At 35.3% G+C, this 13,042-nt stretch overlaps 2 protein-coding genes across 2 annotated transcripts; one reads left to right on the top strand and one right to left on the bottom strand.

Annotated features, from left to right (window-relative positions):
• Positions 1–1,173: 1,173 nt before the first annotated feature.
• LOC104785585 (protein DETOXIFICATION 53) lies at positions 1,174–2,634 on the bottom strand. The gene has a single exon (XM_010510828.2). It carries the CDS (start codon positions 2,632–2,634, stop codon positions 1,174–1,176), a length of 1,461 nt encoding a protein of 486 aa, XP_010509130.1.
• Positions 2,635–10,614: 7,980 nt separating this feature from the next.
• Positions 10,615–12,307, top strand: LOC104785584 (gibberellin 2-beta-dioxygenase 8-like). The gene is made up of 3 exons (XM_010510827.2): positions 10,615–11,291; positions 11,455–11,779; positions 11,877–12,307. Exons 1-3 carry the CDS (start codon positions 10,783–10,785, stop codon positions 12,102–12,104), a joined length of 1,062 nt encoding a protein of 353 aa, XP_010509129.1. The 5' UTR covers positions 10,615–10,782; the 3' UTR covers positions 12,105–12,307.
• The last annotated feature ends 735 nt before the right edge of the window (positions 12,308–13,042 follow it).

Below are 13,042 nucleotides of genomic sequence, written 5' to 3'. Positions count from 1 at the left end.
TTCGAGCGACACCATATTTGTTGGATCGCAAGTGGAGCGTTGGATGACGATCGACACCAGGTGGAGGTGCCGATCGACACTAAAGGATTTGATAGTGAATCGGAGTATTCGTGGGGAAGTGTTATCTGTGGCTGGACAAAAATAAATATTCCAGCCCATCTCTCTTGTTACTCGGTCCCTAGGGATGGTTGGTTGTGTGATACGGTAACTAGATGAGGTAGGGTTTGGTGTACTTGTGAGAGTGTTTGTAAGGAGCGATTTCTACGTCATTTGTTCCATCGGAATTATGTGGTTCGAGTGAAATCGTTTCCTCTGGATTTCATGTGAGGATTGGGAATCCATTTGTGGTCATTTTAGTGTCACCTTTGTAACAATTTTTTTATCAGTTGGCTTTCTTTGAGCTGATCTAGTTAAAGTTATTGAAAAAAAAAAAATATATATATATATATATATATATATATAAGTTAATGATGAATCGCCCACAATAATTTTATTAATCGATGAAATAAAAAGTATACTTAATTAAGTCTTTTTAAAAGATAAAGTAATCACTAAAAATGAAAAGGTGAGGTTTTACAAAAAGCATAACCTAAGCAATGTATCCTTGCCAAAAGAGAAATATAAAACAAGAGATTCATACAAAGCGTTGAGTGTCATTGAACATATTATCTGATCCAAAGGACCATCAGTTTCAGGAATTCTTCCTGTTTGGATCACTCTAGATTAGTAGATTTTTGTACAGTGATATGTCAAACAAAAGAGAATTAAGCAATGGTTTAGGTCTACCACATATGATTGGGTTGGGTAGGGTTGGGTTTGGACCGAATCAGGCTTGTTGCATATACTATTCAAAGCCATTTGGTTGAAAACATCCTATATCGTGACAACTGTTCTTCACTACATACATCTGAATTCTGAGTCCCGACATACACATACATACAAAGATACATATGTGAAAAAGGTAAATATACAAAGACCAATTAGTTTACATATTAATAAAAGCTAAGCTCAACAAATTAAATGGTTGTGTCTCTTCTCCCAAAATATTGATTAACAGTTCGGACACAAATTAAATCTATATCTTTGGTATTTTAGTTTGCCAAAAAAATAATTCCTATATCATTAAAAATCCCTTAAAATTGTCGATTGATAATTTTAACATTTCTAGATTAGTCAATTCGTATTTTGTAGTAAACCAATCTCGAGATCATTACTACCAACATCATCTTCGTCTTCTACTTCAGCATGGACGGTTTCTTCTTCCGAGTGACTTTTATCGGCTGCAGCGGAGGTAAGTTCCTCAGCCCGCTTCACTTGATGGCTCCAGTCCGTACGGATCAACGTATAAAGCATCATAACCAAACACGTCATCTGTGCAGCCAACAGTCCAAACCATAAGCCACGAAACCCAACCTTAAACCCAAACGTGGTCGTGACTGCCACAGGCAACCCCACAATGTAGAATGCACATAGGTTAACGCGTGCACCATCTTTAGGCCTCGCCGTCCCCGTCAAGACTCCACATGCAGCCGTCTGCGGCGAGTTTCCAATCTCACAAAGCCCCAATATCGGAAGCGCGGATGAAATCAGCCCTAGAATCTCCGGCTCATCCGTGAACATCTTTCCCCAAACCGACCTAAGCGCCGTTACAAAAACAGCAGCTGCTAAGCCGTACGCTACTGCAAGTATCAAACCAATCACGGTCGTACATTGAGCCCGTGTGGGTTGGCCGCCTCCTAACGCGTGTCCTACACGGGTAGCAATGGCGCTGCTTATCGCAAAGGGGACTACGTATAATATCCCCGTGGTCTGAATCAGTATTCCCATGGCGGCTACACTCGCTTTAGGGTTCCCAAGAAGCCCACAAAGAAAAAGCATGATCTCATACCACCAATACTCCAAGCACACCGAGATAGCGCTTGGTGCGGCTAGAGAAAGCAGTGGCCACCAGCCGCGGAAAAGCGACCGCAAAGCGAGCCCTTCCCACGGTTTGATTATAGAATCCGAGAAGCACGTGTAAACTAGCAGTCCCACGTTTATATTCATAGTGTTAAAAGCCATTGCGATCGCAACACCCTTAACGCCTAAACGCATACGCACGACGAAGACGTAGTTGAAGAGAGGATGAAGAAGAATGGATACAATGGCAGATATTGTTAGCGGTGAAGTCAGGCCTTGCGTTCTAAGGAACGTTCGTAGGGGGTGGAGCATGGCCTGAGCCAGGAGCTCAGGGACGAAAAAGAGCATGTAGATTTTGGCGACTTTGGTTATATCCGGGTCTTGACCTAACTTGAGGAAGATGGGTTCAATGTTAAGCCACGCAAAGGCGATTGGAATGGAGACGACAATTAGAAGACAGAACATTTTCTGAAAAGTGTGGCTAAGTACGGTCCAACGTTTAGCGCCGAAGGCTTGGCCACATATTGGGTCCATACCAACGGAAAGGCCTTTGAGTACGGAGACTCCGGTGATGTTTCCGAAGCCCATGGCAAGCGCACCGCCAGCGAGTTCTACTTTTCCGAGGTGACTCAGGAACCACATTGAAATTATTGATCTTGAAAAAATGAGAAGTGATGTCATCACGATCGGGCATGCTATTTTTGTGAGTGACGCCATCTCCTCTCCCACCTGCATGGGAAAACATATAAAAAAATTATGATTGTCGTTAGGTTTTTAAATATTATAGAACAACTATTTACTATATATTCTAGTGTTATAGGCTTCTAGTTCTAGCTAAACGCACTCAAGAAAATATTAGTATTATAGAAAGAAGCTCATTGAGCAAAGAAGAAGATCTTTTCCTTCATATATACATGATTTAGTCTTTTAATATCATTTTTTCGTATACAAAGAAAAAAAAAAGTCTTTAAATATCATATACAACAAGAAATGTTTAGTATTAGGCTGATTTAAAATTTGTATCACATTTTAAATATAAACTAGATTATGACTCGTGCTAGAGCACGGATTGAAATTCATTTTATTTATATTATAATTTTAGAATAAAAATATAATTTATATAATTGTTTCTAAAAGTTTTATTGGATAAAAAATTATGCAATAAAATCATATGCTAAATATGATGGCTTAGAAAATACCTATTTTGTAAGTTTTATATTGTTAATTTTATATTTTATATGTATGAGAAATGGTTATGTTTGTTGTTTGTTTTTATTTTAATTTTTGAACATGTTTGGTGAAATTTTTTTAATATGATCCGTGCTTAGGTAAAATTTTATTTTCAACTGTACAATAAGATCTAAGATATCACGATTAACTGTGATAAATTGCCAAGATTTTATTCATTTTTACACCTAATAATATATTTTTATGTCTAACAATATATATTTTGTAACAATACATTGAATACTAAAGATTTTGTTTTGGAAATTGTATAAATCATTAGAATATTTTCTTTAAGAGGATTCTTTGGGATATTTGTATATTCATATAGTCCACGCATTGACCAATTAATCTATTTTTGTAACCAACCTATATTTAATCAATAATCTATTTTGTAACCAACTTATAAAAATTATATAGTCTACAAAAAAAGGTCGTGTACTTCCGTTTTATTATATAGATATTCATATATTTGTATCAATATTGTGAAGTGATACAAATAAATTTAGATTTGAATAATAAATAATTTTTTATTGTGAAACAGAAGGACATAGAATACGGAAAATAATATTATATAATATTATAAAATTAAGAGCAAATTGTAAGCACGAGGAAGATGGTCGCATCACATGGCCACTGGGACTGAAATGAGAAAGTTGAAAAAGAAGAGAAAAAGTTTAAATTCTATAACTTTTAGAACTGAATAATCAAATTCACAAGTGACAGAAAAAGCGAATGGCTAACTGTACCAACATTCTAGGATCTTTTTAAATAAAAGTCATCATGGGTTCTAAAAAGCTCATCTTTTTTTTTTATGATATTTTCTTTTTGAACACACAAAATCAGCTTAGATATTATATGTATATATATATATATATATATATATATGTATGTCTTTCATTTCATTCATGAGCTTCATTAGCGATATCGATATTTAAAAAACATGAAACCGTGTAAAACTATACTACATATAACATACACACACATACATATATACACTTGTAAAAGTATCATGAAATACTACTGAGATTTCATAAACAACTGGATAAGGATTACAAGAAAATAAATTGAAAAGTAACTAGATTATATTAAAAGTGGTAATAAGATAGTAAACTTTCTTGTACTAAGTAACTAGCTAAAGGAACTGGTAAAAAGAAAAAAAGGAAAAAGAGAATGAGAGGAAACATATATAGAACACTTTCCTAAGTAAGTACAACCCAACTGTCAAGAAATAAAAAGTACAAGTACAACACAAAAAGCATCTCTCTCAGCCCATGAAAGTGATAATACATCTTTAGACATACATATGAACATGTATGCAAACTCAAACATCACATCTACATAGACAATATGGATCAAATGTGGATCAATATATTTGTCAATCACGTGAAATATAAATGAAGCTTTCTTCAATTCATTTCTTAAAAATATAGGGATGCATTACATTTTCATTCATTAAAATGCTATAAATCAGTCAAAAGCAGCATTCAATCCAGTATAAAAACCAATTTCCAAGAATTCCATATTATTTACCACACAGAGAAAACTGTAAAGGTGGCTGTAAATAGTACAATAATCAATAAAAAATGAGCAAACTCGTTTGAACAGTCTCCCAATATATTAATTTGATCCTGAATGAAAAAAAAATAGAAGAAGAAGAAAATGTAAAAAAGGAAAAAATAAACAAACCTCATTGAAAGGGATGCGACGGAGACCAGCGGAGAATTTGGGGTTGCCACTAGTTTCTCCTTTGACGGATGATGACGTTGAAACATCGCATTCTCCATTTATAATCTCACCAGATTCATTGCTGTTCATGTTGGACCTGCACATGCCTCAAATATATATGTATATATATAAAAGATAGTATTATCAGTACACTTCGTCACTTAGAACAAAAGAGATATGTTGGTAACTACGAAAAAAGGATTGCCATAGAAGCTGGCTACGAGTGTTTGTGTTTGTTTGTTTGTGTGTGAGTGAGAGAGAAGAAGAATGTTTTAAGTTCCTTTCCCTTCGTATTTATGTACGCTTCCCTTATATTTGGTGCATTTAGAATTGATTTTATTTATTGGGAACCTGTTACTACCTTTGATTTTTATTTTTTAACTTCCACAAAGTCACCTTAGACTGAACTAAAGTGTTTCCTTTTAACTTTATTTTCTACTTATAGTAAGGCCTGTTGACAGTTATAGTAAAAAAAACAAATATAATATGACTTCACATTGATGGTTCCTCAGAGCATAAAATATTTGCCAACTCTTGCCTTTTATTATATTAGTTGCTTTCAGATTATGTTTTAGCATTTTTTTTCATATATAACCTTTTTCCTTAGAAATTTTGTTGTTTTCAATTCCTTCATTTTTATTAAGACTAAGTTACTAACAGTTTATAGATTAATTACTCCCACCATTTTATAATATATGTCGACATATTTAACACAAAGTAAGATTCATTAATTTTTCTGCTATATACCTTCTATATATATATTAACTTCTGGTATTCTTTAAGATAATTTAAGATGATTATTTTGAAAAAGATAATTATTTAATCTTTAAATGATATTTAATCTGAGATAGAGGGAGTATATACATCTTAAAAATATGTAATACCTTAGTCAAGCATAAACAATACACAGTTACAAATTAAAGTAATAAATATGAAAGCGTCTATTATTCGAAATATCATTTAAACTTAAATATAAAATAACAAAGCATCAACCTGTATGTATAAAGTATAAAGTATAAATTAAATTAGAATATGGTAATTAAAGTAAGAAAAGTAGTATCTATAATTTTCTTGTATAATCGTCATTATAAATAAAGAACAATGTCACCAGGGTCATACTCATCAAATTCATCTTGATCTACTCCATTAGCCTTACAAGTATAAAGTAACTGGTCTGTTTTGTGGTTAATAAAGAGCGTTGCAAAATTACTTATAAAAATGAGAGCTATGTTTTCTGACAAGAGTATGTAGATGATATCGGGAATTTACTGCCAATATAATGTGTTTCATTTGTTAGGATGTAATGGTATAGATGTTTGATTTTCCGATAATGAAGAGAAAGAGACAACAAAGGTCAAGTACGATTATCCCATATATGTTATTTGAGAAGTTAGATTTTATATATTATATGAAAAGATCAAGTCCCTATCTAGTTAGAATGCCTTTCATGATGAAAGTGGAGATATAAACAGCTTTGGGAACTCGATGTATATATATTATCTTTAGAGAAAACCTTGATAGGACTAAATTATTATTTATATCTACAATTGCTACACCTATACTTAACTCCGCATGACTAAGAATGGATACAATTCCCATCATAGTTACACAAATAAAATAAGTCCAATAAATGTAATAAATTTTTTTTTTTTTTTTTTGTCAACAAATGTAATAAATTTTTATACATGGTGAAGTTTTTTCTTAATGACACTATGTACCAAAATATATATGACGAAGAAGATTTTGTTCTGGTTCGACGCCTGTATGTGCTATACATACTAAATCTCATTATTGCCGCGCTATAGAATTTGAGGCAGCTAATGCACTTATAGACGTTTTGTTGTTCTTTATGAGTGTAGCAAATAAAGTGATATTGGTGTAAGTCCAAACTCTAAACTAATGTGATTTTCTATAATATATTTGGATACAAAAATAATATTGAAGAATAACCTCTTTCATCATGTAACCAAGTAAATGTCAATATGTGTATTTAACAAAAAGAAATGTTCAGATGTCTATATCTAAAAAGATCTATAATCTTTTTTTTTTCAAATTTGAAGAACATTCGATAGGTTTGTCTCTTGGTAAAACTGATTCTAATTAGGGTTTTAGACTCTATAGCCTAATTAGCGTTTCAAATATCAACAATTAACCTCAACAAAGAGCAATAAAATATTTTTGTTTTAGATAGCTTAGCTAAACTACGTAATTATACATTTGCAATGTTTTAAAACCGAACCTTATAACTTTTGGAAAAACACAAGAAAATTATGGATTATGAATTTGTAACAGAAAATTATCAATTTATTAACACAAGAGTTTAATAAGTTTGTTATTTTCGATCATTTTGCCACAAGTAATTAACTTAAGGATAAACATCATAATAGTTACACATTGTTGAAAGGGAGAAACCAATCAATCAATAATGGTTAATTAAGGGCTTCTATTTGCAATTTACATTTTATAAATATAAATTTCTTGGATAATGTAAAAGATTCTGAAGAACAAATTAATGATGGTGTCATCTTAAAGGCATTTTTAGTTGCAATTCTCTTAAGATAAGTAAATTTCTTCGATAAAGTGAATATTTTGAAATAACAAAATCATTAGGGGTGATGCGGATTGTCTACTCAGAAGCATGCACAAGAGATAATAAGGTAATTTGATACATTCATTACATCTTCTTTGATAGCGACAGCTTTGGTGCCAACAAAACTTGTTTCATGTCTCCCTATTTCGACACCTACACAATTTTAATATCGTTTGCAAACAACAAACAGCTTCGTTTTGCTAGTTAAATTTGTCATTGTATTGCCCAAAATCCTATGGAGTAGAAGACTTTTAAAGACTAATCGAACGGGGACCATACTGTCGAAGCTTACTAACGTACGGAAGATGCTATTTATATGACTAACCAATTAGTATATAATCACATGCATGCCCTTCAAACTTCAATTATGCGGACACTCACTTACCACACTTATCTTTTCTATTTTGTATGTTAAAATGTAGATTAAACAAACATTTGTTAACTTAGTTGGTCCACTTATCTAAAAATTATTTTAAAAAAACAAATAAAACGAGACTTGGTTGGTACAGATTTTTGTTTTTTAATTACTCCACGAAAAAAAATTGGAACTCAGAGACGACCAATGGCTATAATGATATACACTTTGTAATACATAACAATTAGTTATAACGACCCTTCGAGTTTCGACTAGCTTGGGGTTCTTATTAACTTACTTTATAGAATTTTGTTTCTGTAAGATTTGATCATTCATGTCAACGTCGGGCTAACTAGTGACTTTCCATATAATTTTCTCGGTTGGAAAATTGTAATTTATGGGGCTTAATTATCTTTAATATCCCTAAAAGAGACAGCCACAAAAGTATATATAAAATATTTTATCCAATCACATGTTTCCACTTTGTTATTTGTTTACTACTTTTTATTCCATACCATTAATTCAACAAGCTGAAAATACCAAATAAAACAATTCACTAAGTATAAAACTAAATGTTATTCAAAGATCAAAACTCAAACTGAATATAATTAAAAGTTGACCAAAGAAAAAAAAATTACACCTGAATTTAATTCACTAATCACAAATTTTATTATTTTGACTTGGTCAAGTGTGTTATCTACATTTAAAATTATTTTGAATTAATAATCAATTTTTTTTTTTTTTTTTTTTGGCAAACAGATGTTATCATTCATTAAAGAACTAGTAACATACAAGCAAAATGAGCTAGTTTAGGGGATAACATAAGAGAGGGTTTCCCAGTAATTAATACATCAAAGCAATAAAGATAGATAGGGGCAACAGATATTAGATGCTTGAGAGCTATGGACCAAAGGCTTGAAAGCTTTCTGGAACCTGTGAGATCAAGACATATCGGTGCATCTTCCATGAGCAAGTCAAGGGAAGGAAAACTGGCTATTGTCTTGAAACAAAGACTAATTGGCAAAGGAAAGACCAAGGCTGAATCTCTCGAAAGAGTTTTGCCAAGGGGGCGAGCAAAGGTGGGGTTGCTCTGCAGATCGACCATACTAGTGGTGGTTGCGACTCTGCGCTTGGGTGAGGGTGCCTTGGGGATATTACGGTAACCACTGCTGCTTTTAACAGAGATCATAATGCCGCATACCTTCAGGCTTAACTGAGAGTTTTTCAAAAAGTTGATGCAGAACCAAATGGAGATCATAAACAGACGGCAAGGGAGGAAGAAGAGATTGATGAAGCAGAGGTAACCCCCTCTCCGTAGAGGTGGGATCATAATGCCAATCTTCAATAAGCAATCTCCTTTTAGGGGGTCATCCTTAAGGGAGTCTAGTAACAGGGTTCTTAAAATACTCTTGGGCCAATTTAGCAATAGATGCTGGTTAAGTTTCACTAGCAGTCTTCGGACTAGCGGTATGCTTAATCTAAGCAAACATTGACTAGAGAGGGGAAGAGTGGAAATCGGATTAGGCCTAGATACAAATTGACACTGAATCAGTTGAGCTAGTAGTGATATGTAGGCTAAAGGATCAGGGATAGCACGCAGTAGAGATAAACCAATTGGCAGGTCAAAAATATTAGCGATGAGCAGCATTGCGAGCTTCCAAACCAAGTTACTGAACTGGCCTTGACACAAAGAAGAATCAACCATAATCGAAATATCTAGGTATCTGCTACCGAGTATAACTCGACTTGACCAAGCAGTATACGAAGATATTAAACGATTTGGTCTTACTAAGCAATTAGGGTCAGGGGATCTAAGGCGGTTCCAGGTCAGGGATGACTTATAGTTTATCCAAGGTAAACTATCTTCTAGGGTTTGAACGTAAGAATGGGGAATATACCTGGGACAGAGGTTAACCGAGAGAGAAGCAGGGGTCACCAAGGAGGAAGGATTCGTCGTCAAGCGGGTCACCGGTACTAGCGTCAAGACAGAGCTTCCGTCCAACTGCATCCAAGCAAAGTTCTTGGTGAGAGGATCTGGGTCCGAGGAGCGGAAAGATGTTATATTTGACGGCTTATAGTAGTGGTGGGACAGACGGAACTCGAGCCTAGAGGGACATTGACAGATCTCTCGAATAGTAACAGAAGGGTGGAGACTCGAAGTGGTAGGACCACCAAGAGGAGTAACCAGGGACGGGGGCGACGAGGATGGATGAAGCTGACACATGGGCGGAGATGAGATCTGGGATCGCAAACTATCTCCGGGAAGGCTGAAATTAAAAACGAGAAGAATACAGGGGAAGAGACCGTCGTGGAGATGAAGAAAACAAGTCCCAGCGACGCCGATCGGGCTCGGCGCCGCCGGAGGAGGAGATCTAGGTTGTTGTGCCAGAGAGAAAACGGAGGCTAGGGTGAACTCCTTATTTATTATTCTATCTTTTTTTATGCGAATTAATAATCACTATGATATGATATTTTTCTAAGGCTGTGAGTTCCTCCTCTTCTGTATATGTTCCTTACACAAGAGAAGAAGTTCGAAGCCTTTTGTCTCTTTTAAAGGCTTATCTAACCTATCTTGTCCTTTGAGATTGATTCGCAGCAACTAGAAAGAAACCATCATCTTCCGAAATTGCACCTCCAATGCGGCCCACATAATGCTCAGCCCAAAGGTGGCAACATCATCCCTGTATAACCGCGTTTTCCATCTGACATAATCATATTCAAATATTCACAGCCGAAATGAAGTTAGAGACCCCATATGATCATGATCACTCACCATATCATAAAATAATAAATATTAATTATGCTTCATACAAAATCCGTAATGGACCCTCACTTTCTCATAAGAAAAATTATAGAGAAAATAATACAAGAACGATGTGCCTCTAACAATTGAACGAGTCTTTTTTATTTCTTTTCTTTTTCTTTGGGGCGGATCATAGTTTAGAACCGCCCGAGACCTTCGGACTCTTTTCTCTCTCTGTCTCCGATGGCTCTGATGCGAACCAGGAGCCAATTGAACGTATCTTCATTGACTCCACCACCACCACCTCCGTCTCCGATCCCTAGAGCCAGAGGTTCTCGTTGCGCTGCCAGCGAGATTCTCACCGAGATCATTGAGCGATCCGTTCAGGTTCCTGAGCTCACGCTTCCCGAATCTCATTCTGGAGGTGAATCTTGCGGTTCACGTCATCTGATCCCCGCGGAGATTGATTTTAGGTTATTGGCGTCGAGGAGAGAAGGCTCTGTGGATCGGTTGGTGCGATCCGCGAGAGAGTTTGGAGCGTTTCGTGTGAGCTACCATGGGATATCAGGGGAGGAGCTTAGGTCTCTTGTCAGGGAATCGGGTCGGGTATTCGGTGTTTTGGAAGGAAGAGAAACCGGGTTTCGCCGTAGTGTTGTCGGAAACAGGGACGAGATCGTTTGGGTTCGGTCGTGGAAAGAGCGAATGGAATGGGCCCGCGAGTATATCGGACCTGAAAGGTACCGCTGCTTCAGGTATGAAAACATCTTTGATAAAAGCTTCGTTCGAACTAGTTACCTTATATACGTGTAACCTAGGAATTTATGCTGCTGATGATGATATTGTTGGGTGAAATGTGTGTCACAAGTAACCAGTATATTTCCAAAATAATTGATTTAAATATTTAAATTGTTGCAGCGAAGAAATGGAGAATGTAGCTGATAAACTTGAAGGGATAGCAAGGAAACTAGGGCAGATAATGGTAGAAAACTCAAGAAGACAAAGTGATAAGAGGATACAAAGAGGAGAATCTGTGCTCAGCGTTTATAGATACAATCATGAAAACGTAACTGAGCAAAGCCCTCCTTTGCCCAAAGAGAAGACCGAAGATATGCTTCATTACACACTTAGCCTTCACCTTCCAGCTAAGAACTGTGAGTTCCGTGTCAACTCAGGGAAAGGCCCGCTTTCTTTCCATGCTGATCCCGACACTATCCTTGTCACTTTTGGTCGTCAGCTTGAGGTATGCATGAACATTTTAACACTATATAGGAGTGTGTTATATGATATATGATCAATCAACTGTATAGTAATCTTGTAACAAATTTGTAAAACTATAGGAGTGGAGTTTAGGAGAATTCAAATGTCGTCAAGGAGAAATCATCTATCATCCAGATGTGTATGGCTCCCCCACTTCCTTCTCCGTAGAGCTCAAGTGCATGTCTCTTTTCTTATCAAACGCTTCTATTGCAACGTCCAAAACCTTCTCTTTAACCCAACAGATTTTCACTGCGTTACTCCTACTTTTTTTCTTCCAATCCTTTTGGATTTATGGGTCACATATATGACCACTTAGAATATTCACATATATATGTGTATATTGTTTTTTTTTGTGTGTGGGAAACATATGCGTGCATTTGAATCTTGAATGATCAACGGGTAAAGTGTGTTTATCTATTAGGTGGAAGCTTCGGTTGTATATGTAAACCCAACACACAAACTTTGTTGCTCTTTAAAAAAGAAAGCCAATATAGAATTTGATTGATGAGTTTTTACTTTGTTTGGACTCGAATTGATCGACTTTAGAGAACCACAAATTTTCGTTATAAGCAATTTGTGTTCTTGAAAACGTTTTTCCCCTCCTCTGATGAGTATATATAAAATTATTTTTCATATTGGAAAAGATTAAAGATGGTAATGTATTTTCGTAATTCAACTTTGAGAAATCGCAAAAATTAAATAAATCCCTCAATATTTGATTGAATGAGTTGTAATCATAAAACCATCAAACTTTTATCATCAGAACTTCCTAGATCTTAGTAATGCTTAATGTTTTTGCGAACTTTGCTTCGTAGAGCTTATAATATATATATATATTTGTAAAGAAATCAAACCATGACGATGTGTGTGACAAAGAAGAAACGTCCTAGTTTAAGAGTGACGGTGGTTGGTTCTTGTGATGGTACGGACGATGTCGATGGCTTACATACAGCATCACGGTGTTAAAGACGGTGTCTCCTCGAAGCAAGATGTCTTTATTCGTGATGACGGTAACAATGAGAATCAATAATATTCAATGATAAAACGAACGTGACGTATTACTTCTCAAAAAAAATTGATGTTTCCAATTCCACAGCATAATATATAAAAGAAGTACGTTTACGGGCCGGTAGGTTGAGTTTCACAAGGATATGACTACACAATGACGTCCAGATGTTATATCCGCGAACTCAAGATGAAATGATCGACGGTCATATGGTACAATCGAGATGATTTGATGATCAGG

This window comes from Camelina sativa, chromosome 5 (assembly GCF_030686135.1).
Source record: "Camelina sativa cultivar CO46 ecotype springtype chromosome 5, ASM3068613v1".
NCBI lineage: Eukaryota > Viridiplantae > Streptophyta > Magnoliopsida > Brassicales > Brassicaceae > Camelina > Camelina sativa.
Note: the sequence above shows the minus strand (reverse complement) of the source record. Positions and strands in the feature narration are given on the sequence as shown.

What these genes read in the sequence shown, in the direction of transcription:
- LOC104785585 (XM_010510828.2), bottom strand. Translation starts at nt 2,634, where the DNA reads ATGCAGGTGGGAGAGGAGATGGCGTCACTCACAAAAATAGCATGCCCG.
- LOC104785584 (XM_010510827.2), top strand. Translation starts at nt 10,783, where the DNA reads ATGGCTCTGATGCGAACCAGGAGCCAATTGAACGTATCTTCATTGACT. An exon ending in GAAAGGTACCGCTGCTTCAG is followed by an intron (nt 11,292 to 11,454) that starts GTATGAAAACAT and finishes AAATTGTTGCAG; the next exon opens with CGAAGAAATGGAGAATGTAG. An exon ending in CTTTTGGTCGTCAGCTTGAG is followed by an intron (nt 11,780 to 11,876) that starts GTATGCATGAAC and finishes GTAAAACTATAG; the next exon opens with GAGTGGAGTTTAGGAGAATT.